General features: G+C 44.4%; 1 protein-coding gene across 1 annotated transcript in view; it reads left to right on the forward strand.

Moving 5' to 3' along the window:
* The window catches only part of TEX11 (testis expressed 11), a 1,326,855-nt gene that overhangs the window by 1,099,522 nt on the left and 200,494 nt on the right, over positions 1-26,839 (forward strand). The window contains exon 27 of the mRNA XM_086918299.1: positions 10,149-10,257. Coding sequence (XP_086774425.1) covers positions 10,149-10,257 — 109 coding nt within the window. The remainder of the gene's footprint in view (positions 1-10,148; positions 10,258-26,839) is intronic.

Genomic DNA, 26,839 nt, shown 5'->3' on the forward strand with positions numbered 1-26,839 from the left:
TGATGAACTGTTTCAATCTGTGTTTCAAGAGGCACGAGTTCCATGGCATTATTGCATAGTCCTTCATTGTGCACTGCAGGCTGATCGAATGTGATTAGTCTTTCAGTTTGAACCTCTTGGATTGTTGCAAGTTTGGGTATTCTGTTGTTTCTTGGGAGTCCACTGGGCCTACTGTTGATTATAGGCCACATGCTTGTGGTTTTACCAGATCGATGGACACGACTCTGTTCTCCTTTTTACCAGCAAGGGGCGGTAGTACAACTGATCTTGTTCCGGTGACTGCTAAGACAGGTACTGCTTTTCTGTAAGAAGGCCCAAATTCCTTCTTCACCGCGATCTTTTCTCTGACTAGATCCCCAATCTTTGGAATCCAGACAGGCCTTGCTGGGGCTGTTGCGGGTGGTGCCTCGTCAGTGGTATTTGGCTGTTGCTTTAACTTTATGTTGCTTAATGATTTTCTTGTTTCATTCAGTTCCTGTAAAACAGCCAAACGGTCTTTTACTTCAAACTGCTTTGTTTCTTCTTGTACCACTGACATCTGACTATCGAGGTCCTGAACGTTCATTCTTATTCCGAACAATAGTTCGTATGGGCTGAAACCTTTTAGAGAATTTCTTGGCATGTTGTTAAGACTAGTCTGGACACTTATTAAATGTTTGACCCACCCAGCGCCTGAACCTAATACCTTCGCTGTTATAGATTGCTTTATGTCCCGGTTTTTTCTTTCTACCACACTTGTGCGACGGACAAGAATACCGCAACCCAATTCCCATGCTAGCCATGGCCTCCTTATAAGCTTGAGAGCTGAAAGCAGGACCCTGGTCAGAATGGAACGTGGTAATTGCGTATGTGCCGATATGGACTCGCAAATCTTTTATAACCGTTCTAGCGTCAGCCGAGTGCTGGAGGCCTCATTTTTTTAAGTGCTTTTCGTCTTAAACGTTGTACACTGGGACGCGCTTCTCTTCTTTGATTGCGCAGATAGACCGCCTTATGCTGTCTAGTAGGGATCCTGAAACTACACTGGCCTGTTCATTACTGCGATCTCTGTTGCAGTCTTCACAATTTTGAGCAAAACATTGAATATCTATACTCATTCCTGGCCACCAGTACTCTGATTGCAATTCTTTCAGAGAGGCTTTGATTGTTTGGTGTTTCAGACCCAACCCCATGTGTGCTTCCAGTAGGAGGAAGCCCCTCCTGCTCCTGTTTGGAATTACTCTATCCCCTACTCCAGGGATTCGAGCAAAAGGAACGGAGTTTGCATCGATTATGTATGCATAATTGAGTGGATAGTTTACGGGTAGTGCTGCACAGTCGCCTTTTACGGTCGTTTTTACTGCTAGCATGGTTTCCCCGTCTATATACTTATCTGTACGCTTTTCTGTGGCTACGGAAGCCGGGTTAGTTGCTTCCGCTTTGGCTGTATTAGCCAATGAATTCCCTGCAACGTGAACGCCATCACGCTGAAGACTCTGTGCGTGAATCACGTGAGTCTTTTGTAGTTCTTTGTGTAAAAGAGCTACCTCGTTCCAGAGCTTTTTATGCTTTATTGTGGCACCTGTGTCATCTTTGTAGTCGTTTTCGATCCAACTCTGCAGTTTGTTGTTGTAAGAATTGACGCAAAAATGAGAATCGCACACTATAAGTGTGGGGAATTCGCGTTCTGCATTTTCTAGCGCCATCTTTAAAGACCTGATTTCAGTTCTTTGAACCGAACAGTACTTTACTGATTCAGTTTTTGTTACTTTCGGTCTGAATTTACCGCACAGCCAACGACCTTTAATAATCGCACATGCTGCATCGTAGGATTTTCTCTCTACGTTGAAATGCTGTACAAAGCTATCTGTATAGATTATACATGCGTATTGTGGGAGAGGCAGGATTTCGATTGGCAGAGGATATTCTTCTTCATATTCTAAATCATTCAGTTCTTCGTATTGCGGGGCGAAATAGTATTTCACGTCTTCCGCTCCTAGAGAATCTATGCACTGTATCCATTTTGGATCCAGTGACACTGTAGGCAGGTTTACTGAGCTGAATAGCGCCTCGAAGGCGGATTCCGCTGTAAGGATATTAATCCGTTTGCCGTGTGCTAGTTCTCGTTCATTTGCTAATGCGATTTGCACTGCGTTCACAGTTCTTTCTGTGCGACTGAATGTTTTTTCTGCTTGTGTGTACAAGTGAGATTTAATTGAAATTGGTACCTTTTCTCCCTCATTAGAGGTCAGGTACGTGAATCCGCATCTTCCTGGGATGACTCGGATTACAAGATCGATCGTGTTGTCACGTGTATCTAATTTTGTTTTTGCTAACATGTCTGTTTGCAGTGATCTCAAAATTTCTGTGTGTTTTTGAGTCCAATTGATTTGTTTTAAATCAGGTTTTATTAGTTCGTAGAGAGGTTTAACCCTCTCTGCGTAATTTAGGATGTAAGTTCTTCCGAAATTCAGAAAACCTAGTATTGATTGTAAATTCTTCAGCGTTTTTGGAGCTTGGAGTACAGCGCACTTCTCTAAGAAGTTGTCTGCTAGGCTTTTCCCTTCACTTGATAATTCGTACCCTAAAAACAGTACTGTCAGATGGGCAATTCGGGACTTTTTAAAGTTGAATTTGTAACCCTCTGCTGCGAACCCAAGTATAATGGTGTTCACTCTTTTCAAGTGAGTATCCAAGTCGTCGTCTGTGAGATAAATATCATCTACGTAAGACAATGCTTCATCATCATAGATTTGTAGTAACTCTGTTACCCTAGCTGAGAATAGTCCTGGGCTGTTCTTGAACCCCTGTGGGAGTCGACAGAATTTTTTCTGCGACCCAAATGCGGAGAAAGCGGTCAAGTATCTGCTTTCTGGTGCAATGTTTTGACAAAAGAAACCATTAGAAATGTCTAATGTCGTTTTGTATTTTTTCCTAACTATGTTATTCATTAGGGCTGCACTATGCGAGTTTTGTACTGCAAAAGTTTTGCAACATGTATTAAGGTGTCTGTAGTCCAAAACTAGACGATATGAATTGTCTGGCTTGGAGACAGGAAACAAAGCATTGTTCATTTGAGAGGTGCATGTTTCAATCACCCCCTGGTACTCAAGTTGATCTAAGATCTCCCTGACCTGTTTTTTAGCTTCTTGCTTTATGGGATACTGCCGTTGGGCAGTTGGTTCACTTTTTAGTTGGATTTTGTGAGGCGGTGAATCCTCATCCCATCCTACATGATTTTTATACAATGCAGGTGCCTGGGCTACTGCCCATTTCCTTGCATATGTGTATTTTTTTGTGAATCGGTATGTGATTCGAGAAGGCAGGCATAATCACTTCTTCGCCACGAGGGCACTCCCTGACAAACTCCGGGGGCCAATCTTTTTCAGCTAACAGAATATCATAGCCTTTTGAGAGCTTATCCCAAAATAGACCCTTAATTTTCCTAGTCTTATCACCCTCTATACGCAATGTTATTTCGTATATTTTATGGGGCTCGCTAAGTCTGGCGTCGGCAGTTTCAACCTGAATGAATTCATTCGTGTCCACTGTCTCCAGATGACTCATCAAGATCTTGCGCGCTATACTGATTTCTGCTGCACTGTCCAACATTGTCAATGCCCACTCCCCGTTTTTCAACTGTGTCCTCAGTATTCTCGGCATGGTTGATTACTCTAATACTGGCTACCTTCTTTTTCTGAAATTGAGATTTCTTATTTTGAGCAGGTTCCTTGTCTTTGGACTTGGTGTGCTCTCCTGGGTCTGACCGTCCTCTTCTTTCCGAATTCTGTGGAAAAGATCGAGAGGGACGTGTATCAATACTTTGATATCTATCAGGTTTTTTTATATTATCCCTATTTCTAAGGTTATATCTTTTCTCAGAGGGCTCCCGTTGGGGAGACTGGCGTTCTCGAGTCGGAGTTCTCTCCCTCCGTCGAGGAGACCTTCCTCTGGACTGGAAAACTTTTTCCTTGGGAGTGGATTGTTTATTTCCATCCCAGCTCTTTTTAGGAGTGTTTAAATTATTTTTAATAAATAATTTTTCAGGATTTTCGAGCAGTTGGGGCTTAACTGCTTTCCCACCCAAGCTGTCTCTACCTAATTCTTCATAGCATTTTTCTATGATTTTTGCAAGCTCAACAGGATCTTTTATATCTGTTTCCTTCAACTTCTGGCGAATCGCCACAGATGCTGCTTGTCCCTTTACGTTGGCTAATAATATAGCCGTGACCTGCTTGAAGTCTTTCAGTAATTTCATACCTAGATTTAAAGCGGGTTCTGGACCGAATTCATTTTGAATCTGTTTTAGCACGTCTGGTATTACCGCCATAGACGGAACACCGTGTGTTTTTGTGTAAATGGAAGCAAAGACTGTACCCCAAGTGTCGCAGTCCTCCACGTGTGGTGCGATTCCCATAGGAAGGCAGATGGTCAAGATTCTGTGTTTCTCAATAGGGGTAGTATCAGGAAATACTGCCTCTATTTGAGTGATTTTCTGGGCTAACCAGAAAGGAATTTGTTCCCGTTTTACGGGTGTTTTACCAAGACATGACTGTATGTTCTGTGGTGTAATTTTATTTGTGTTCCCCTGATGAGGGGTCAGCTGGTGTGAATTAACAGCTGGCTGGACTGTTGCAGTCCGTATTACATATTGGACTAATTGCCTATGTATTTTTATTAATGTGTTTAGCTGTGCTAACAGCTCTTCTCTAGACATTCTTGTAATGTCAGGATGTGGTGTGTAGCTGGCTAGAACCGGCCACGTGGCTCCTGGTCTACCTAGTGGACCGAGCCTGGTAATGTGATCATTGTGTTTTAGGGCGCCATTAAACCAGAGCAGGTGCTCTTGAAATTTAAGTGGAATTTCAACCTCCTCGAAAGGAGCGTACTCTTCCGGAGGTTCCTCTATTTTGTAATAGTGAAACTCTTGTGTTATAGCGTTTACCGCTGGAAAGTTTATCCATGAATAAAATACCTCTGTCTGCCGATACTCGTGAGCCTCTATCACGAAAATTACTGTACCACCTTGAGGTGGCAGTCCGTGTTCTATAAGTTTTAAAGTTATAGATCTTCTTAACTGGACCGGGATGATAATAGCACCCGGGTCTGTGTATTCGGGACCTTGCTGAGTCGCATCTACTGCGGCCCCAGTGGTGCCGTTGTTTTCTACTGACATTGTATAAATGCAGTTTTTGCAGAGTAGGTCTCCAAGGAGACAAAGATTAGATGCACAATATTTTGGAACACTGTATCCTTCAACGTTGAATAAACCAGAGCTTTACATAGGAATCTCTTCCTACTAAGGTCGGGCGGATTTTAACCTTTCACCCACTCCAGACGTCTATTGGAGTATTTACGGGAGAAAGGGGTGTGAAATATGCACGACTGAGTTACTCTACAAGTCTTACGTTAGTTTATCGCCTTACCAAACGTTGGGCGCCATGTAGTGTAGTTCCTAGTTTCCCACTAGGCCCTGCGCATTGGAATAACATAAACAGTAGTATCGACGTGGAACTGCTTATATTCCAGGCCTCCACTGACTATGCTAAACTTAATTGGGTTGTGTTACCAACTAGCTCAGAGGTCACTGGAAACTTTCTTCTCTGCATAGGAAGTGATCAGCTTCCTTGGCACAGACAAGAAGGGATTCAGCTTTCCAACAACCGTGCAACATGACAACTTTGCTCCTCAGATCAAGAGTCGATCTCTAGGGTCGTGTGAAACAATAGACATAGATTTCACTCAGTCAGTCTAGTGCAGTTTACTTTCACGGTATGTAGAGAATAGAGAGACGGGCGTTTATCAATAAAGGTTAACATTTATTGAACAGTCTTTCTTCTCATACAAGAGAAATGTATTGCCACAATTGCAATAACTGTAATTATGAAAAGTACGTACAGTAAGATAAGAATAGCGAAATAGAACTGTAAAAGCATTGATATGGTTTCTTAGCCATACAATGGTTTAAAAGTAATAAAACATATATACAGTCATATATACATTAGGCTAACATACTCAACTGGTGCTTCTAACTAAGCCTACCCCAGTGTGCCTGACCTAAGCCTAACACGTGAAAAGGGGAGTAAGTAAGTAGCTTAAGTTAAGTTGGTTTTGCCAAGGTTTGTTTCAAGAATTCTCGTCTAAGGGTTTAGTCAACACCATACCTCTGAATAGAATGATGGAGGATTGGTATCTCCTTCAGGGGTCTCTCTCGATATCCCAGTCACCTGCGAGGGTAAACTGGAAGCGCCGGGACTGGATTTCTCTGCACGAGAAAGGCAGCGGCTTCTCTCAGCGCGTCTGGAGGAAGGAGGGGTGACAGCGTCCGCGGGCAGCTGGGCTGGATGTCTTCGCAGAGGACGGCTGCACGGCTCCTCAAGCGTACTGCACCATAGGTCGCGCTGTAGCGGCGATAATGGTAATCAGTAGCTTCACCACCACAGGATAGCAGGCTGCAGCGACAGCAGTTAGCTTCGCTCTCACAGCTCACAGCTTCGTATTGCTTAAGGCAACGTTGGTAATATTTATACCTGACAGGTGCCGGGTTTGACGCAAGTTTGCTGGACATAAGACGTCAATTAAAGATGTCACTAGGAAGTGGCAGCTATCAGTTGCTCATTAGAGTTCCATTACTAATCAAAACATAGCAAGCGGGGATTTCCAGGTTTGCTAAGTTTTTATCTTGTTGAAGAACTCGGAGTGTTATCTAGGAATATCAGATAGTGACTGCTGCTCTGTCATTGCACTAATTGGTCGCAAAGGAAGTAGCAGAGAGTCATGCTGGAATGTGGCTCTGTGGCTCTGCTCGTGTGAGGCCAGAGATGACTTTACAGAAAATCGCACTTGAACGGTTATGCCAATATAGGGAATAAATGGATTTATAGCCGAATAGGGGCATAAGGTCACAGTATCGATCAGGAACCTAGATAAGCACATGACAATCCTTTCTAGTATGTGGATATATAATAGGCAATAAACAACTTACTAACGAAATCTACTGATGTATTCACAACTTTGTGCAAACGTATTAATAAAGAACAGCGAATTGATAAATGCCCGAAATATATATATATATACTGATAAAATATGACACAGGATTGTAATGGTGTGCTATAGATGCTCAACTATATTTAAGCTCCATCACGAGTGTCTATAAAAATAAGATGCACTAATAAAGTTGGCGGATAAAATTAAAAGAAAAAAACAACGCAGTCAATAGAACGTGGACAAGATCATGTGACCGCTGTGTTTATATCAGTAATCTCAGAGCTGTGATCTCGCAAGATTTCTAGCTCGCGGAAAGACGTAAAAGGCCACGTAAAGCAATGATATGGCTGATCCATTCATTTTGGTAAAGGTACACGTGAAGCAGGGAGGCCGGTCTCTGTTTATCAGGTAAGGGAAGACGGGGTAGCTTTATTCATGCTATGCGGCTATTTACCTCTATGAATAAGAGGCCCCATAACAGGCAGATTGATATGCGGTATGGGAAGATGATGTTACTTTATTTATAAATACGCTATGCGGTCAGTCACCTCTAAAAATAACACGACGCCATAACAGGCTTACAGATATGCGGTTAATAACGATTAAGAGTGCCCGTAACAAGCACGAGAAGTATTTACACTAAGATCCCTTGAGTATAACAATAGCGTAGACTCTGGGCAGGATACAGTACAGACTAAGATGCGGCACTAGTAGACTCTCAGATTAAATGTTATGAAACTGATGTATTAAACAGAATAGGGAATGAGATGGTCTGCTTGTTTTTTAGATGGTAAATTGAAATACCACGACAGGAGGACATCTCCTGATAGTAGCGTCGCTAAGTAACGTACAATCACGTGCGCAACCCAGGCCTCGTAACATGGGGAGTTGACTACAGTAAACCTTGGGTATAATTAAGAGACTTGATAGAGAAGGGTAGTACTAATTGAAATGAATGCATATTCACTCTTTTTCAGTATCCTTTGAAATAACACAGACCTTGGTGGCTCCCTTGTACATATACACACTGAGCAAACCGGAAAACTTTAAGTTAATAGGTTTTGGCTAAAAATGTAACATACACCAAACAGGATAAAACCAGTGTAGTGAGCGGGTTTCCTTATTTGTCTTTTAAGGTTGCTCCTAATCATGAGGATATCGATTCCCCATAATTGATGAAATCAAGTTCACGAAATTATAAGAGCGAGCTTCAAAATAACGTGGTGCCTTGATTAAAACTCAAAATCAATTGAAGCGAGGTATGCTATTAGCTTCTCTATGGAGACATGTGTAGATTATTAAAAACACTATGAACTTGTAAATGTCCATTTGAATTGTGATCCTACTTGAATACGTAGATAATAATGTTGCTCCACAGTCTGAAACCATGATTCACTAGTGTGCCATGATTAGTGCCTTGAAAGTACCAAATGTTTTTTTGATAAATTGTGGATTGTTGTTTCTTGAATATAGACAAAATAATCACTAGGTAAATGTTTAAAAAAGCGATTACAAAGTACACTAATTGTATGTTTCTTTTATTACATAGAAAAACTGTCTTGATGAAGGTGTAAAACTAAATACTGAAACGCTGCGTCGACAACTTGTAATTTCTGTTTTAATATGGTTATGTGAATTGACACGTTTTTAATTTCGTTTTATGGTGCTTCTGTACAGAACAATGGGCCCGATTCACATAACTAACGTAAGACAAAATCCTAAACTTACTACTTTTAGTATTCACAGAAGGCATTTAGTAGTAGTAAAGTTAGGATTCTGTCTTAAGTTTGTCTTAATTCTGTCTTAAGGCAGACTTTAGACAGACTTAAGACAGACTTAAGACAAAATCCTAACTTTACTACCACTAACTGCCTTCTGTGAATACCAAAAGTAGTAAGTTTAGGATTTTCTCTTAAGTTACTTCTGTGAATCGGGCCCAATGTATTGCATTAAATAAATTGTGCTTTTTTAATGAATATTCTCTACTGATCGATATATTGTTGTATTCATTGGCTATGATTATGTAATGTTAACTGTGGCACTAGTTGTTTCTCGAGTGGTCAGTGGATGCTAAAATTTGTTCTTCTACTTGATGCCATAACTGTTTGGCAAAATTGTAGGGACCTGTTTGTTTACAATATTCTTCTCCTTGTCCCCTATTGGATTTCGAAGGAGACCTCCCTCTTTCTTTTACTGTACATAATAGAGCTACCACGTATAATGGCAATAGTCTACATCAGTACTGTATATTGCTCTGATATATATTCCTATGATAAAAGTAGTAGTCCAGATATGTAAAGTTGCGAAGATACATCCTTTGGAGCGAATTGGTAAAGGTACGTAACCTTTTTGATAGTCATTAAAGAGGAGACTAGCCACAGACTGGAGAGCATTTACCAGACGTCCCATGGGGAGAGATGCAGATGCTAGAAAGAGAAGCTGTCAGGGGCAGCCGAGTAATCTGCAAATGCACTAACTGAAGAGGACATCCTTGTGGTGCTCTAAAGTGGCATAAGGTTTGTGGGGGTTCAATGCATGGAACGTTTGATTGGTTACTTCAGTCTACTACAAACAGGTCTCTTTGCAGTGAGATGATAGTTTGCCAATGTTCTGAAATGAATAGTGCTCAGCATGTTCTCCATCACTTGCATTGAATTGTAGTTTATAACAGCTTACAGCCATATTTGACAGACTCTTACATTTAAACCAGTCCTCTAACCTCCGCCAATGGGAGTGCTTTATGGAATGGGAATATTTACAAAGCCCAATATGTCTGCCTTCTGTGAGACCTGTAACCTGTTTAGTAGATATGGAACAGGTCCTCCATAAGGGTTATTTTGGTAGGACATGTGCGAATTTACCATTGTTACTTCCAGCATGGCTTGGTGATATTGGTGGATAAAAAGAGGCACTTTCTGCAAGTGTGAGGAGATGGTGAAAACAAATATGTAACGGTAGGCAATGAAGAGTTCTGAGACTTTTTAATGAGGAATCCTGAGACTTTTAGGGTTAGTATTTTTAAACTAATTAAAATAATTGTTGGACTCCAAGGATAAGGCATGTGCTATCCTGGTCAGATTCTCTGTCGGTGCATTTCTCTGATGCAGAATAATTTAAGCAACCAGACCATTCACTCTTGGTATTTTTCAAGTGATGTTTCTGTTTCTGTTTTTTTCTGCAAGCATTAGCCATGGAAGCCCCTGCACATTATCCATCCATCTGTAGGAAATGCCTGAAAAGCGCCTTATCCTTGTACCAGAAGCAGGAGCCACTCAATGTGCAGAAATTCAGGTTAGTAAATTTGATTAATGGCAGGGTGAAGGAGGGAAATCTGTATTTTATAGCTAAACCTTGTATCTGAGAGAGACTTCTAGCTGCAGATTCATTAGAACAATCCACAGGCGTCAGACTGGATCCGTAACCTTACAGAGAAGTACCTTTGTGTGGAAGTAGGTGACAGACCTCCATCTGATTTGCCTGTGGTGCTTGGAGCCGGACTATGACTCCAAGACGTGTGAGGATTGCTGCACCTGGAACCCCTAGGCGCTCAGGGAGAGCTCCTAGGAGCGGCCAGTACCAACGCCAATTGACTCAACGATGTTCAAGGTCCTAGTCACGAGGAAGTTCATGGGCCTGTTAGCATGGTTGTTCCAGGTGCTCATCATTGCGCTCAAAGTCATCTGTCCAACTTGATGCCCACCTCTGGGTCTGCTCCAACCCTCCCTGAGTTTCCCAGAGCGATCCCTGCCCAACTCTGTGGGTTCCATGAGTCCATGCACCAAGTTTTTGGGTGGGCCGGCCTCCCTGGAGCGCCTTTGGAACCCATCGGCTTGGGTGCTGCTATAAGATATAGGAGGGAACTCCAAAAGGCCTGCAGTGGTGGCTGATGGGTCACGATTAGGTCAGCGGCAGAAACCTCTCACTTCCCAGCCAGAGCTGACTGTGTTCACAAATGCACCACTCCTGGGCTGGGGTGGCCATCAGGGTAGAGGTGGAGATCAGAAGACTCTGGTCTCCAGCAGAGTCTGAGGTCCATGTCAGCTTGCTGGAATTGAGAGCGGTCTGACTGGCTTTGGAAACCTCTCTTCCTTCCATTAAGGGGAGGCTATATTAGGTGCATCTCTGGACATGGCTGAAATGTTCAACATCTTATGGGCACTCTGAACGCCAGAGCGGACAAAGTCACCCGTCGATACTTAGCAGATCACAATGGCGGCTCCATCCAGAGGTGGGGCAGGGTCTCTTCAGTAATTGGGGAGAGCCTTGGTTAGATGTGTTTGCCACCACCGAGAACGCGCAATGTCAACACTTCTGATCACTGGAGTTTCCAAGGCGACTCGCTCGGAGACGCTTTTCACTGAACTGAAGTTCAAGCCTCGTGTCTGTACACCTTTCTGTAATGTTGCCTGCTTCACTCACCACAAAAGACAGGATGCCAAGGTGTAAAGGGGAACTGTATTTATTATGTAAATTCCTGCAGGAGAGTGCCTGGACATCCGGTGCCCTTGGGGGTTTCTGCCGACTGTCGCTATCCAGCGCGATCGGAAGATGGCCGCCTCGCGCGCTACGTAATGACGTAGCGCGCAAACACTAGAGCGCGACTCTACATATCTCCCCCTTTTTGTACCACAACACGAAACACAATGTCTCTGCATGTGTCGAGCTATTTTCCTTCTCCCAGTTCATAGTCTCGAAACCTTGCAGGCCTCACAATCGCTCTGCCCCCTCGTGTACGCCTTATCCTCCGGAGTACCCAGTCTTTCTCCCCGCGGGGTCTCTCTCGCTTCTCCTAGATGTTCCTCTGCTATTGGGACCTCACTGTCCCCTTGCTCATCACTCTGTCCTCCAGCTACCGTGCTGCTTTCTCCCTTTTGCTGACAATTTCGTTCTCCAGTGACCTCGGGTCCATCGATGTTCTCTCTCTTTCTTCAGGGGACCATTGTAGAATCTTACTACATCGGGATATGCGATCTTAGGACCACACGTTCCCGTCGCTGAGCAATGCTGCCCTGTCATATACTTCCTTTACTTGTAGGGTTCGACTGTATTTGCTGTCACCTTTTTTTCGAAGTACAGACAGTTTGACTCTGACCCATTCCCCTTTCTCCAGGGATGTTTCCTTCACATTACTTCTCTTATTATAATGTTCAGTATAGATCATTTGGGCTTTTTCTAGATTGTGCTGCACCACCGCAGGGGACCATTTGCTAGTCACCGTCTTTTCCTTCCACTCCAGGTTGTCTTTCGTGAAAGGATCTCTACCCCTCAAAATCTGAAAGGGGCTGTATGCCGTGCTCGTGGGAGTGATGCCCATATCATATTTTGGACTTTTTTTTCCCAGTCCTTGCTCATTATGATGGCCGCTTGGATGGAACGCATTAGGACCCTGTTGAAACGTTCCACTTGGCCGATTCCGGCTGGGTGGTATATGGAGGTGTGCTTGGTTTTGATGCCATTCCTCTCCATATACTTGTACCATTTCTCTGAGGTAAACTGGGGACCATTGTCACTTAGGATCGATCTCGGTATGCCTTCTCTGAGGAAGGTATCAGTGAGGAATCGAAGTACTGTATCAGTGTCCATTTCTTCTTGCACGTGCAATTCTGGCCACTTCGAGTATCTTCCAACGATGACACATTCGGGGTGCCCTGGGTGTCTAGTAAGGGCCCCAGGATGTCTATGGATAACTCCTCCCAGGGGTTTGTCAGATTGGCGCACTTCCCCATGGCTGGCCTCAGGGGTGTCATGGTCTTGTCTGCTCATTGGCACTGGTCACATTCTCTCACGTGTCTCTCTATTTGGATGTCCAGTCCAGGCCACCAGTACATCTGTTTTGTCCTCATTTTTGTCTTCACAATCCCTAGGTGTCCTTCATGTAGTATCGCTAGGAGGCGCGGTACCAACAATGCTGGGGTAACGACCTTGTCTCCTCTGTACATGAAGGTGCCTTTGTCATCCAGACACAGTTCTTCTCCCACTTCATAAAACTTCTTGAGTGGTGTCCGCAAATGTCTCTTTTCTGGCCTTCCTCGGATGATATATTCCTTTACTTCTTGGATGTCTAGGTCTTCTCCGTATACCTCGGTCCACTCTTGGTTGCTAATCACCTTCTCCAGGTCTTCCATCAAGGCCACCATTTCCTCACTATCTTCTGCACTGTCCGGTGCTCTTTCCATGGCTGCAGCTCTACTAAGGTAATCTGCTACCTTGTTCTTACTTCCCGGGATGTATTCCACATCGTATCTGTATTCGAGCAATTTCAGTGTCATCTTGGTGATTCTGGGGGTGGCACTTGCATGTCCACTAGACGTGAGCACCTTGACAATCGGTTTATGGTCAGTCTGAAGTTGGAACCTTGTGCCCCATAGGAATTGGCGGAATTTCCCCATGGCCCATACTACTGCCAGCATCTCTTTCTCTATGACGCAGAATTTTTGTTCTCTGGGTGATAGAGCTCTGGAGGCAAAGCTGAGAGTTTCCATAGTTCCATTCCTCCTTTCCTGCGTGAGGACTGCTCCCAGTCCCTTATCACTGGCATCCGTCGTCAGCACTGATTGCTCTTGAGGATCATATCCCTGCAAGGGTATGGCTTGGCTGATGTCGTTCTTTAGGCCCTTGAATTCTCTCTGTCACTCCTCTGTCCATGCGAACACCATTTTGCCCCTTATGAGCTGCCTTAGGTGGTGCGTCTTGGTGGCAAAATGTCGTACAAATTTACTGTAATATTCAGCCATCCCTAAGAAGGATCTCACTTCTTCCTTGCTGGATGGTGGCGGTGCATCACAAATAGCCTTTACATTTGCCCTTTTTGGTGTGATGCCTTGTTCTCTTATCTATTGTCCCAGGTAGGTGACTTAGGTAATTCCTAGATGGCACTTCTCCTACTCCTCCGTTAAGCCCTTCCCTTCTAGGACTCGAAGCACCAGGTCCAAATTCTAGTCGTGATCCCTTAGATCCTTCCCCATCACCAATATGTTGTCTTGGAAATATTGCACTCCCTCAATGTCTTTGAAGAGTCGGTGCATTAACTTCTGAAACACGGCCACTGCCGACGCAAGTCCAAACGGCATCCTGCGGAATTGATAACATCCAAAGGGCGTTATGAACGACGTTAGTCTCCGGCTCGTCGGGTGCAAGGCTATATGGTGATAGGCTGACGTGAGATCAATGGTGAAGAACCACTTTACTCCTTTGGTCTTTGCTAGCAATTTTTCGATGCGGGGTAGTGGGAATTTCTCCACCACGATGCACTTAATAAGTTCTCTCAAGTCCACACAGAGCTTGACCTTTCCGTTGGGTTTTGTCACTACCACCAAGGGCGCCAACCACTCTGCGCAGTTTATTGGTTCGATGATGTCATTTTCCTCCAATCTGCGCAGCTCTTGCTGTACTGCCTCTCGCACTGCGATGGGAACATTCCGCACCTTGTGAGAAACCGGTCTGGCGTTCTCTTTGAGTTCTATCCTGTGTGTGAATTTTTCCAATTTCCAGACCTTTCCCTCAAACACTTTGGGGAAGTCTCTCTTCATTTTCTCGAAGTCTGCCAAATTCTCGGGTGCAGTCATCAGCACTTGCGTGTCTCCTCCTTGATCCAGCTGTATTCCTAGATCACCTTGATCCATCCACCCCAGGACCGACGGTCCCTTTACCGCCACGTACAACTTGCACTCTGCGCTCCGCTCTTTGAATTCGAAGGTTAGTACTCTGTAGCCCACCATGGGTATTGGTTCTCCCGTGTACGTGACTGGTCTAATGTCCGGAGGTTCCAACCTTGGGCCTAGGCTTGGTCTATACTTCTCATTCCACACTGCTCTTTGAACGATTGTGTACGGGGAGCCAGAGTCTATTACAATTTTGATCAGCACACCTCCGATCACCATGTCGCATTGTGGCTTGCGGGAGAGCTGGCCATATATGCCCAGTACTTGGTCTTCCACGCACAGTACGGTGTCCTCTTCGTCTTGTTCTTTATCCTCTGCCTCTTCCGGGTCTTGCTCTACATATTTAACTGTGGTACGACTCGCCTTTCAGCTACATACTTTCTCATAGTGTCCCACTATGCCGCAGAACATGCACTTCGCCCGTAAGGCCAGGCACTTTTTGTCGTAGGCCTCGTGGGCCTGGCTACCGCACCGATAGCACGTTTTCTTGCCTCCTCTGTTCTGTTTTCCTTGCTGCACCGGTCTCCCAGACCATCTGTTGGGCCCTCTATTTCCTGCTGACGTGGCCTTGTTCCTTCCCGCTGGTTCTTCATTGTCTACCTTGTTCACCATGGGCCTCGGAATCGGTTCCCTCTTTGCTGCGTCGGCACACCTTTTTGTCAGTTCGGCTTTTTTCACAATGGCGATCACCTCTTTTAGCGTGGCTTCTCCACTCGCCCACAATTTGTCTTGCACATTTTTGTTGGTGGTGTGTATTACTATCTGGTCCTTTATAAACTCATCGTGCAATGCACCGAATTTGCACGTCGTCGCTAGTTTCTTCAACGCAGCTACATATTCGTCTATTGATTCTCCATTTTCCTGCTTGCTCTGGTGGAAATTGTATCGGTCTATAGATATGCTCACCGCGGGTCGATAGTGGTTGTTCAGCTCCTCTATGGCGTGTCCGAACACATGATCGTCCGCTGCTTGCCTGGGCATGGGTACTAGGTTCTGAAACACCCTAATCCCTTCCGGGGCCCAAGCTGGGCAAGAGTATTCTCTTCTTTCTTTTACTCGGAAAAGCTTCTCCGTTCTCATCTTCTGGGACTTCAATGTAGTTCATTATGTACTCTCTCCAATCCTCCCACTTCATCAGGGGTTCTCCCGGTTTGGGTAAGAATGGAATTGGCGTTGTTAGTGATGATGCCTGTGCGCTCATTTTGGCGCGTCTTACAGGTTCCGCCTCCTGGCCTCTTGGGCTGCCGGGTGCGCTTGCCTCCTCTCCTGGCGCCGGCTGCAATTGGGGACCCTTTGTGCCCCTTGCTCTATCTCTCTCTGATTCCGCCAGGGCCTCTACCTGGGTTGGTGTTCCTCTGGTCCGGCTTCTCCCCTGGTGTTTCTACCTGCTATCTTTCCCCTTCGGTGTTGCAGGGGTCACTGTGGGGCCTTTCCTGTCTCCCCTCTCCGGTGTCTCTCTCTCCGTCCCTCGTACCTGGTTTATGGTTTTGAGCTTCTGCTGCTCATGTATTTCCTCTTGCGCCACTGCAACGCCCTCCTGCTGTGTGTGCTGGCCCCTCGTGGCTCTTCCTGTGCCTCCTGGGTGGTTAGCATCCGGTGGTGCAGGGTTCTTCTCCTCTCTTCCTTCCTTCCTTTTTTTTTTCTGCCTCCCGGCCTCCCGGCCTCGTCGCCACTGTTGCCTGCTTCACTCACCACAAAAGACAGGATGCCAAGGTGTAAAGGGGAACTGTATTTATTATGTAAATTCCTGCAGGAGAGCGCCGGGACGTCCGGTGCCCTCGGGGGTTTCTGCCGACTCGCGCTATCCAGCGCGATCGGAAGACGGCCGCCTCGCGCACTACGTAATGACGTAGCGCCCAAACACTAGAGCGTGACTCTACACTTTCTGTAGTAGCTTGTGCTCTTTAGCTGTTTAGCGAGCTCGTGCAGTCCCGTGTTAGAACTATTGTCGGTGTTGAACTCTGCCTGTGTTTGAGTTCTACACCTGTCGTTAAGTCGAGAAACAGTTTGCCTGGAGGCTGCGCTCCTACCGCTCTGCCTGATGGCCCAGCTTAAATAAACATAATTATTCTTCAACTTGCCTCCTGTCGTCGGATTACCACATCTGTTCATGGCGACGAGTGCTGGGCCATCGTGAAGAACCTGTGTGCCTTCGTTCATCCACCAGATGTCGGCGAAAACCAATTTGAGTATCCTGCACAAGATTAAGAACTGGTCGGAGCTGGAAAAGTGATGAAAGCGGAAAAGAGATTTCCTGAGGCGTAGCGAAGACGGAGCGGCATTTGCATCGATCTGTCAAGTTTGGCAGTGAAACGCATAGTTGGACTTGCGTTTCAGTGAGATAGTGTCACGTTGGTGTGCAGCACGTGATGATGTCGATGCGGTGAGCGTTTTCATTGTCAGTGGGACGCAAGTGAGCAGCTCTAGGCTTTTGTCAAATTCATTTTCCTGAAACAGCAGTGCCCTGTAGAAAAGCATTGTGACCTCAGATTCATTTTAGTCTTCTGCTGCCTTCTGGTGGATTTAGCACGTCACAAAGGCTTTTGTGTGGATTGTTTAATTCACAAGTACATTGGAAATACAGTGAAGTGACAAGTTCGTTTTGAGCACTTTTATTCGTTTTAAGTACTATATACCTTTGAAAGGACTTTTTTTTTAGAGGCAATTAATACATCCATAGTATTGTACCCACAAATTCTATAACGAAGGAAAATAAACTGCAGTTGTCATGCAGTCGGTGACACCTCCTCCACCATTTTTAGAAACGCCTGGTGATCCACCAATTAAATGCAAACAATGGTACGATGGTTTTGAAACCTATCTTGGTGCGATAGGAGCGATTCGTTTCAGAACAGAAAGGAAAAAATATCTTCTTTTATATTCTTTAGGCTATGAAGAGAGAGAGATTTTGGAACATTTTCCACCGCCTGTTGTCGCAGATGGAGAAGTACTTGAGGAATATCAAGAGACTTTAAAGAAGTTACAAAACAGATTTGATGTACAACCTAGTTTAGTGGTCTTGCGACAAAAGTTTTTTTTATGTGTCCAAAAAATGGGGGAGAATGTTGACACATACATCACTACCTTAAGGAGGTTAGTTTCCGAGTGCCAGTTTGAGAACTTTGGAGATCAATTAGTCCGTGATCAATTCATCTGTCACTGCACTGATAAAATGATAAAACAGAAACTGCTTTCTAAGGGAAATCCATTGTTAGAGGAAACTATTAAGTTGGCGAAAAGCATAGAAAGGTCACAGTTATCTGCCAAGGAACTTGAATCTAAGACTAGTGAGAGTGTCTCAGTTGTCAAAGTTAAGAATCCTAAAGGTTCTAGTCAGAATGAGAAGTCTGGTGTCACTTCTGGTAAAAAACACAATCCTTCTTTCAATCAACCTAACATTTGTTTCAGATGTGGGTACAGTGTCCACATGTATGGTAACAAGTGTCCTGCTAGATTTGTTACTTGCAGGTTGTGCAACAGATAGGGACACTTTGCAAAGGTGTGCCAAGCGGCTAAAAATAAACAACTTACTACGGTCAAGTGTGTTCAGGATGAGGTGCACAACAATGATGACTCTATCACTAGAGAGTTAAGAGATATGGTTGTAGTTGTCCATGATGAAACAGTCATGGTGGGCAATCCGGAACTTTGTGTTGACCCCTATGTTGAAGTCCAAGTTGGAGATAAAGTGTTAAAACTTTTGGTGGACTCTGGGGCTCGCATTTCCATGATCATTCAGAGTCTTTTTGAGGAGATTTGGCCAACCAGACTTTTGTTGACATCTGATTGCAAAGCGGTCCCGTATGAAGGCCGTGAAATTGATATCTCCGGTTACATTGAGGACATTTTGGAGTTTAAAGGGAGGAAAATTGCGTGGAAAGTGTATGTCGCTCACAAAGGATTAAACATTTTAGGGGGGCTCCATCAGGGACTATTTGGTATGGAACTCAGGCCTGGTACCAGTGAGCAAGTTTGAGTTGTGCGAGACAATCTAGATGTGGAGGAAATTATTAACAAGTTTCCTCATGTATTTTCTGGCGAGCTTAGAAAAATCAGTGACTACCAACACACAATTATTGTAAAGATGGCGCAAGACCTTTAAGGCACAAGCTCAAAAATGTCCCTTTCAGCATTAGACAAGATCTTGAGAAGGAGTTATCTTCTTTGTGTAAGACGGGGATTATTGAACCAGTGGACTCTTCTCTTTGGCTTTCTCCACTGGTGGTAGCTCGTAAACAGAATGGGGAACTTAGAGTGTGTGTGTGGATCTCCGTTGTCTAAACAAGGACATTTGGGTAGATTCACACCCTCTCCCAAATATTAATGAGCTTCTTGCGGGACTGAAGGATGCTAAGGTGTTTTCCAAGTTGAACTTAGCCTTTGCTTATCATCAAGTAGAACTTGCTCCCGAATCCATACATCTCACCGCATTTGTTTCTCCATTTGGTACGTACCACCAGTATGTTTGCATGCCATCTGGCCTGGCATCTGCGTCATCGGTCTTCCAGCGTCTGATGAATAACATGCTCAAGGGAATTGATGGGTTGTCTGTACTTCAGGATGATGTTTTGGTTTTTGCTCCTGACCAGACCACTCATGATGCCATTCTCCAAGAGGTGTTGTCTAGTTTTCAGTTCAATGGTGTAGTTTTACGCAGAGTCAAGTGTGTCTTCTTAGCTGAAGAGGTTGAATACTTAGGACATCTCATCACTAATAAGGGTATTCTTCCTAAGTCTAGATTAGTGGAGTTAATTGTGAAAGCCGAACCTCCCTCTGACAAGACCATGCTCAAATCCTTTCTAGGACTTTGTGAGTTTGATTCACGCTTTGTGCAAAATGTTGCTACTAAGTTAAGACCTCATTCTCAGATGCTCATGAAGGGTTGTTGGTTTAAATGGACACATGAACGTCAGAAGGTATTTGAGTGGGTCAAAGAACAACTTGTTTCACCCAGAGTTCTAAAGCATTTTGACCCTGATCTTCCCTGCACTGTGACTGTGGATGCCAGCAATGTTGATGTGGGTGCTGTGTTGAGTCAAGTCAAGGATGGCAATGTTAGGACCATTGGTTTCGCCTCAAGAGTGCTGTTTCCTTCCGAGAAAAAGTACTCGGGAATTGAAAAAGAACTATTAGCCTGTTGGTGGGCAGTTATGAAGTTCAGAAATTACATTTGGAGAAGAAGGTTTTGTCTCCAAAATGATCATAAGCAGTTGATTCTCATTTTAAGTGGGAAGAATGTTAGGGGGCTTACACCTCGTATTGCGCGTTTATCGTCTAAACGGCTGCAATTTGATTTCTCTCCAGAGTAAATTCCTGGTAACAAAAATAATTGTGCAGATTATCTGTCACGATCCTCAGACATTGTTGAAGATCCTAAGGTTATGGGTGAGGATGACAAGGAGGATTATATTATTGCTGCTGTAGATATTCCACAATAATGTGCCATCACGGAGAATGATTGGGGTACTGCTCTTGCCAAGGATGTTTCATTAGTGTCTGTCATGAAGCATGTGGAGACAGGTTGGCCTAGGGAGAGAAATTTGAGTTTTGAACTCAAAACTTATGTTCAAGTAGCTGATGAGTTGTCCATAGAGGATGGTCTACTTATGAGATCTGACAAACTTATTCCACCTGTGTGTTTGAGAGTGGGTATCATTGTCTGTGCCCATGAAGGACACCTAGGTTCCAACATGACAAAAAAAAGAGTGACATTATCTTTCTGGTGGCCCATGATGGACAAAGAGGATAAGGATGTTGTCAAGTCTTGTGTTGTTTGCTCAAGTTGTGACAAGACTGCTAAGTTGTCCACTCCTCCCCTTTCTCCCGTTGAGTTACCTTCTGCACATTGGGTGAAGTTGGGCATTGATATCATTGGTCCTTTCCATGCGCTTGATTCATCTTGCAAATTTGCTCTGGTCTTGATGGATTATTACACCAAATGGCCAGAAGTCAAGTTTGTTAGGGAGGCTACTTCCACATCCGTTGTTGAATTTCTTCAAGATATTTTTTTGAAAGAAGGTTTCCCTGAATATATGGTATCTGATAATGGGTCCCAATTTTTTAGCTAGTGAAGTTGAAGAATTCTTGTTCAGTAGTGGTGTTAAGCATCTCAAAAGTTCACTTTTTCACCCTCAGACCAATGGTCTTGCGGAACGCATGAACAGGGTTTTGGGAGAATGCATTCAGTGGGCCTTAGCGAACAAGTGTTCTGTTGGTAATGCTGTTAGGAGCATGCTCTGGTTTTATCGCACAACTCCGCACTCTTCTACAGGAGTGTCTCCTTTTGAGTTGTTGTTTGGACGCAGGGCTACCACAACCTTTTTTCCGTGCTGGATGAGTAGATGGGTCAAGGGTGAAAAGTGGTTGGATGCATGTGTCAGGAGACGTGTGTCTTATCTCAAGAAAAACAAGAGTTATTTTGACAACAGTAAGAGTCAAGGCACTTAGTTTGTTTGTGGGTGATAGTGTGCATGTTGAAAAACCTTATCATGTGTGGAAGGGTGGACCTAAATTTGGTCCTCTTTTCACTATTACTCAGGTGAAGGGAGATTCTGTTAAACTGGAGAATTGACAGTGGTGGAACAAGTGTTTCTTGGTGAAATCAAAAATTACTGATGCTTTATCCAGTGGGTCAGACTTTGTGTGATCATAGTATGTCAACAAGTCAAGCACAAGTTGTTGTGAGGCGTAGTTCTAGGTCTAGGAACATTCCTGCACATTATAGAACTTAGTCTTGTTGTGTTTTGACTTTTCATTCCACAGGTCCATGTTCTTCATTGACTTTTTTGTAGTAATGTATGTTAACTTTTCTTCTTACAGGTTTTGGATTTGTGTGTTTTACTCATGTATTTATCTTTGTTGATTATTGTGTTTCTTTTGCACTTATTTCTTGTAGGTTACTTTATGCTCATTGTATTTTTTTCTTTTCTTCTTCTTTCTTTTTCAATCTTCTTTAGGTCTTGTTCTTTTTCTTTTCTTTTGCATTTTGGGGAAGACCCATATAGTAGCTCGTGCTCTTTAGCTGTTTAGCGAGCTTGTGCAGTCCTGTGTTAGAACTATTGTTGGTGTAGAACTCGGCCTGTGTTTGAGTTCTACACCGGTTGTTAAGTCAGGAAAGTTTGCCAGGAGGCTGTGCTCCCACCGCTCGGCCTGATGGCTCAGTTTAAATAAACATAATTAATCTTCAACTGCCTCCTATCGTCGGATTACCACACTTTCCACCCACACCACTCCTGCCCAGAGTTCACAAGAATATCAGGAAGGATCTGGCCCAAGTTATTCTTGTTGCTCTGGTTTGGGTACAATGAAAATGGTATCCTGAACTCCTGAGCATTGGCATTGGCCCTCTAGCTAGGCTGCCCCTTTGGAAGGATCTCCTGTCGCAGAAATAGGGCAGGGTGCTGCACCCAAACCTGCTCACATGTCGCCTTCATACGTGAAGATAGAGGTGCAACAGTTTACTTTTTCTAGCCTCCCTCCTGAAAGTTTTGATGCCATTTTGGCAGCTAGGCGCCCCTCAACCAAGATGGTGTACGTCTGCCATTGGGATAGATTTGTGGCTTGGTGTACATCCAAACAGGATGATCCCCTTTCTGCACCTTTATCTGAAGTTGTGTTGTTTATTTCTTTAGCCAGGCAAGGCTTTGCTCAGGGCAACGTTAATTGGTACCTTTGAGCCATATTGCCTTTCTGGCGGTTGCTGGATCAGCCCTTCCTATTCAAGTACCTGGTTTTGACTCGCTTTCTATAAGGACTACAGGATATTAGCCCTCCAAAACCCTACACCATGCCCCAGTGGGAACCTAACCTAGTTTTAACCTCCCTTATATGTAATGTACTGTAATGTAATGGACACTTATATAGCGCTCCTACCACTCCAAGGAGTATCTTGGCGCTCTGCCAACCCAGATGGAAATAGGTTGGAGGAAAAAAGCCATTCGGTGGACGCGAACATTACACTAGTGCCCTGCACGCAGCGTCTGTGAGGGAGAACACCCAAGTTTTCAGGGATTTCCTAAAGTGACTTTCATGGGACAGTGATCGAAGATGCAGGGGGAGCTTGTTCCAAGCCTTAGCTCCCAGGACAAACAGAGATTTCCCTCCTTTAGTTGACAACCTGAATCTGGGCACTATTAACAGATTTTGGCTAGCAGACCTCAGACAGCGGGTGGGATAATACCGTTTGAAGCCACTGGACAAATATTTCGGACCCTGCTGCTGGAAGGCTCTAAATGTGATCAAAAGGATCTTAAATAAGATCCTTTTACCAATTGGTAGCCAATGAAGTGCACTAAGTGCGGCCGAAGCAGATGACTTACGCGGCCACCATAGTACCAACCGGGCAGTTGCCTGCTGGACCATCTGTAGCCTATGGAGTATGGACTTATTAACTCCAGCATATAGGCTGTTACAGTAGTCCAGCCTCGAAGTTATTAACGCAACTGCCACCGTTTTCCTGGTTGGCAGAGGAAGAAGATCGAAAAATTTCCTCAAAGATTTGATTAGGTGAAAACACATGCCAGCCACGGCCACTGCTTGTTGTTTGAAAGACAATTGGTCGTCAAATTTAATGCCCAAGTTTCGAGCAGACAAGATGGTACTACCGGGGGCTTCAGCATCATCCGGCCACCAGTCTTTCGGGGAAAACAGATTTTGGTTTCCAAACGGCACGATTTCCGTCTTGCCGGAATTACATTTGAGGTGATTGTTAGTCATCCACTCAAACGTAGCTGTTAAGCATTTTTTCAAGTTTTCCTCTGCACCAGGCAGTTCCTTGTCCATCACCAGAATGAGCTGTGTGTCATCAGCGTATGATATTGTGCTAATCTGGAATGACGTAATTAGCTCAATCAGGGGCACCATGTACAGGTTGAAAAGTATGGGGCTTAAACGAGAGCCCTGAGGTACCCCAGAGCTGATGACTTTAGCTTCTGATTGAAATTGGCCCAGGACTGTGACTTGGCGTCTGTTTTGAAGAAAGTTTCTGAGCCAAGCCAGAGCTACCCCTCCTATTCCTGCGGTAACCATCCGGTCCACTAAGATGGTGTGTGAGACCGTATCGAAGGCTGCCGACAGGTCGAGTAAAATCAGGACAGCCTTCTTTCCCTGGTCCATGGCAGTTCGGAGGGTCTCTGCTGTAAACAGGAGGGCCGACTCGGTAGAATGTTTCGACCGAAACCGTGACTGGTTAGGGTGCAAAATGTTGTGCTCCTCTAGGAAATTTGTAAGTTGGATATTTACAAATTTTTCCGCCAGTTTGAATGTCAGTGGGAGCAGGGAAATGGGGTGCAGGTTAGAGAGGGTAGTCACATCCGATAGGGCCTTTTTCTGGAGGGGCTTGACTGCAGCAAGCTTCCATTCATTGGGAATTTCTGCTGTGGCTAATGATGAGTTTATGATGTTATTAATAGTAGGGTTAACCATCTCTACTAGTGTCTGCAGAACTGAAGGTGGGCAGGGATCGAAAGGAGAACCAAATTTACTGGCCAAAATGGCCTTAAGGGTATCCTCAAGGGGTACAGGATCAAATGCGTCCAAGCGGGGGGACCCAGTAGGTAGCTTCTCCACCTCTGTCTGTTCTAAATTCCCTGGATTGGAGGATACCGGAGGAAAAGTCTTCACGATATCCAAAATCTTCTGTTCAAAATAGTCTGCAATCACATTGCAGAAGTCCTGAGACGGAGGAATCTCCTGCAATAACGTTGGTGGGTTGATGTAATCATTTACTATTTTGAAAATTTCCTTAAAGCCCTTAAAGCCTTTGCACAATTGCCCTATTTGCCCTATTTGCTTTTCAACTTACAACTGCCTTTCTAATGGCCATTACATCGACCAGGAGGGTTAGGTAGCTACAAGCACTTTCTGTGCACACTCCTTATACATCTTTTTCTTCCTAGGGAAACTAAGAACACAGGCCTCTTTCCTCCCGAAAGTGGTGACACCTTTTCATATGGAGCAGACCATCGCTTTGCCTACCTCCAATGCTCCACCTCACCCATCCAAAGAAGACTAGAGACACACCGACTGAACTCAAAAAGAGTATTGTTTTTCTACTTTGATCGTACCAGAGTTCCCGGTGGACGTTCAACTTTTCATTGGGTTTGTTGGGGTGAAGAAAGGGAAGGCCACGCAGAAAGGACCATCTCCCGATGTCAAGTGCTCTGCATTAGGATTTGTTATGTATTGGCCAAGAAGCTGCCCCCTGAGGACTTGTGTGCTTCCTCTACCGGAGCCAAGGCTGTGACCATTCTGTTAGCTCGCTGAGTCCCTGTCTTGGACATCTGTCAGGTTGCAATGTGGACGTATCTACACACGTTTACCAAACACTATTTCTTGGAGAGTCAGGTCTATTGTCACGTGCACTTTGGCGGTTCGGTCCTCCAGGACGTCCTGGTTTAAATCTGTTCACATATGTATTCTAAGAGAGGTATTGCTTGGATATCCATTAAAAGGTAAGAAATCTGCAGCTGGAAGTCTCAATAAGATCAACAATTTACTTACCTAGGGGAACTTCTTATCTGGTAAAGACTCTAACTGCAGATTCCTTACCGACCCTCCCATCCTTCCTGCTCTGCAAATAGATTACTCTTTATAGGGCAACCTTTATGAGTCCTTAGTGTCTACACACTGGTACATCAGCTAGCTTCTTCGTGGAAAGTAACTAATGTTAGTGTGCTGGAGGGGTCGCCTTCACAAGTACTGTGCACAGCGCAGACATGGAGCTGAATAACACTACCTACCATTGCACAGTGGTAGTGCTCGAAACATTTCTGGATCCAGTCTGATGTCTGGGGATTATTCTAAGGTAAAGGATCTGCTGCTTGATAGTCTCTACCAGATATGGTATTCCCGAAGATGAGTAACTTGTTTGTTTTAGATAAAACACTTACAGTTTAATAATTATTAGATTAATTATTTAAATAAGATTAAAGAGTAGCCTGGCAATAACCAGGAGTAGAGTAGTAGAGGAGTCTGTGGGATATTTGTTTTCACTCCAGTGTAAATTCAAGCTCCATTATGCCTTCCCTTCATTCCCCCGAAACAAGAAGCGATTACGATTACTTGGATCCATATGGCTTGTGATTCCGATAACCTTGGAATGAGCTTATTGTATTTTGTATTGAGACCTGCTTCAGCTATGTTGTGCTCATCCACTGCCTCTCCCCCTGATGGTCATTTTGAACAATAAGAATGAGCAGATGTTCCATCCCAGGATTTTAAACCCACATGCTTCAATGTTTAGAACCTAACTCTTCTTGTGGCGCACTGCCTCCTGAGGTTCTGGAAATCCTGTGGGCTAGATAACCTTCTCCCCTAACAATCAAGCACAAAAAATCCTCTGGGCTGAACTAGCAACTATGCCAAAAAAAGAGACAGCAGAAATGATCTCAGAGTACTTCTGAGGAAGTCCTTTTATTAGGACGTAATCCCATCACCCACTGAGGTGGCATGCTTCATCATCTGGGATTCTCCTCTTAGTGGGGAATTCAAGCCCTGCCAAGGGCTACAGCCCCCTCACTGCGAGGGAGGAGCTCGGGGATGTTTTGATTCCTACGCTGTTTAGGATATATTAATCCTTCAGAGGAGAAGACACTTGACTGGCTGGTGACGAGCACAGTGCAACAAACAAAAATGAGTTGTAAATGTCAAGGAAGTGATGCTTAAACTACCTACCAAGCTGGGCAATATTCGAAGTGTGTCTACACGTATTTTAGTTTGGATAGCCGCACACCGTAGACCATGTTTGTGTGACTGTGCGGGATGGGATAAACTGAACCGCACATCGGCCATGAACACAAGTAGGCACAATATTCCATGTGAACTATGCCGAAAATAGATTTACCCAGAGATCACCACGTCCTCTCAGTTCCCTCATAGTATCGCACGGAGCTGGGTACGCCTGCCTAAGCATCTGAGTTCCGGTATGGACTGGTGTTGATACTACCTCTCATGTTCTTCTTAGCACACGCCCACCTTTTTTGTGCTCTGTCCATACGAGCACCCCAACTACCTTATGATGTTGGGTATCTTTGCACTCACAAGACCAGAGCCCAACAAATTGGCACTATTATGATATGCTTCAATCTGACACATCACTACTAGTCCCTTACCTTTTGTGTGCCAAATGATACCACTCATTTCTATTACTTTTAACTCTTTGCTGACTGACTTTGTGAACAGTTTTTAATCTACAATCTTTGGACATGTGTCAA

The sequence above is a fragment of the Lissotriton vulgaris genome, chromosome 4_1 (assembly GCF_964263255.1).
Source record: "Lissotriton vulgaris chromosome 4_1, aLisVul1.2, whole genome shotgun sequence".
Lineage (NCBI taxonomy): Eukaryota > Metazoa > Chordata > Amphibia > Caudata > Salamandridae > Lissotriton > Lissotriton vulgaris.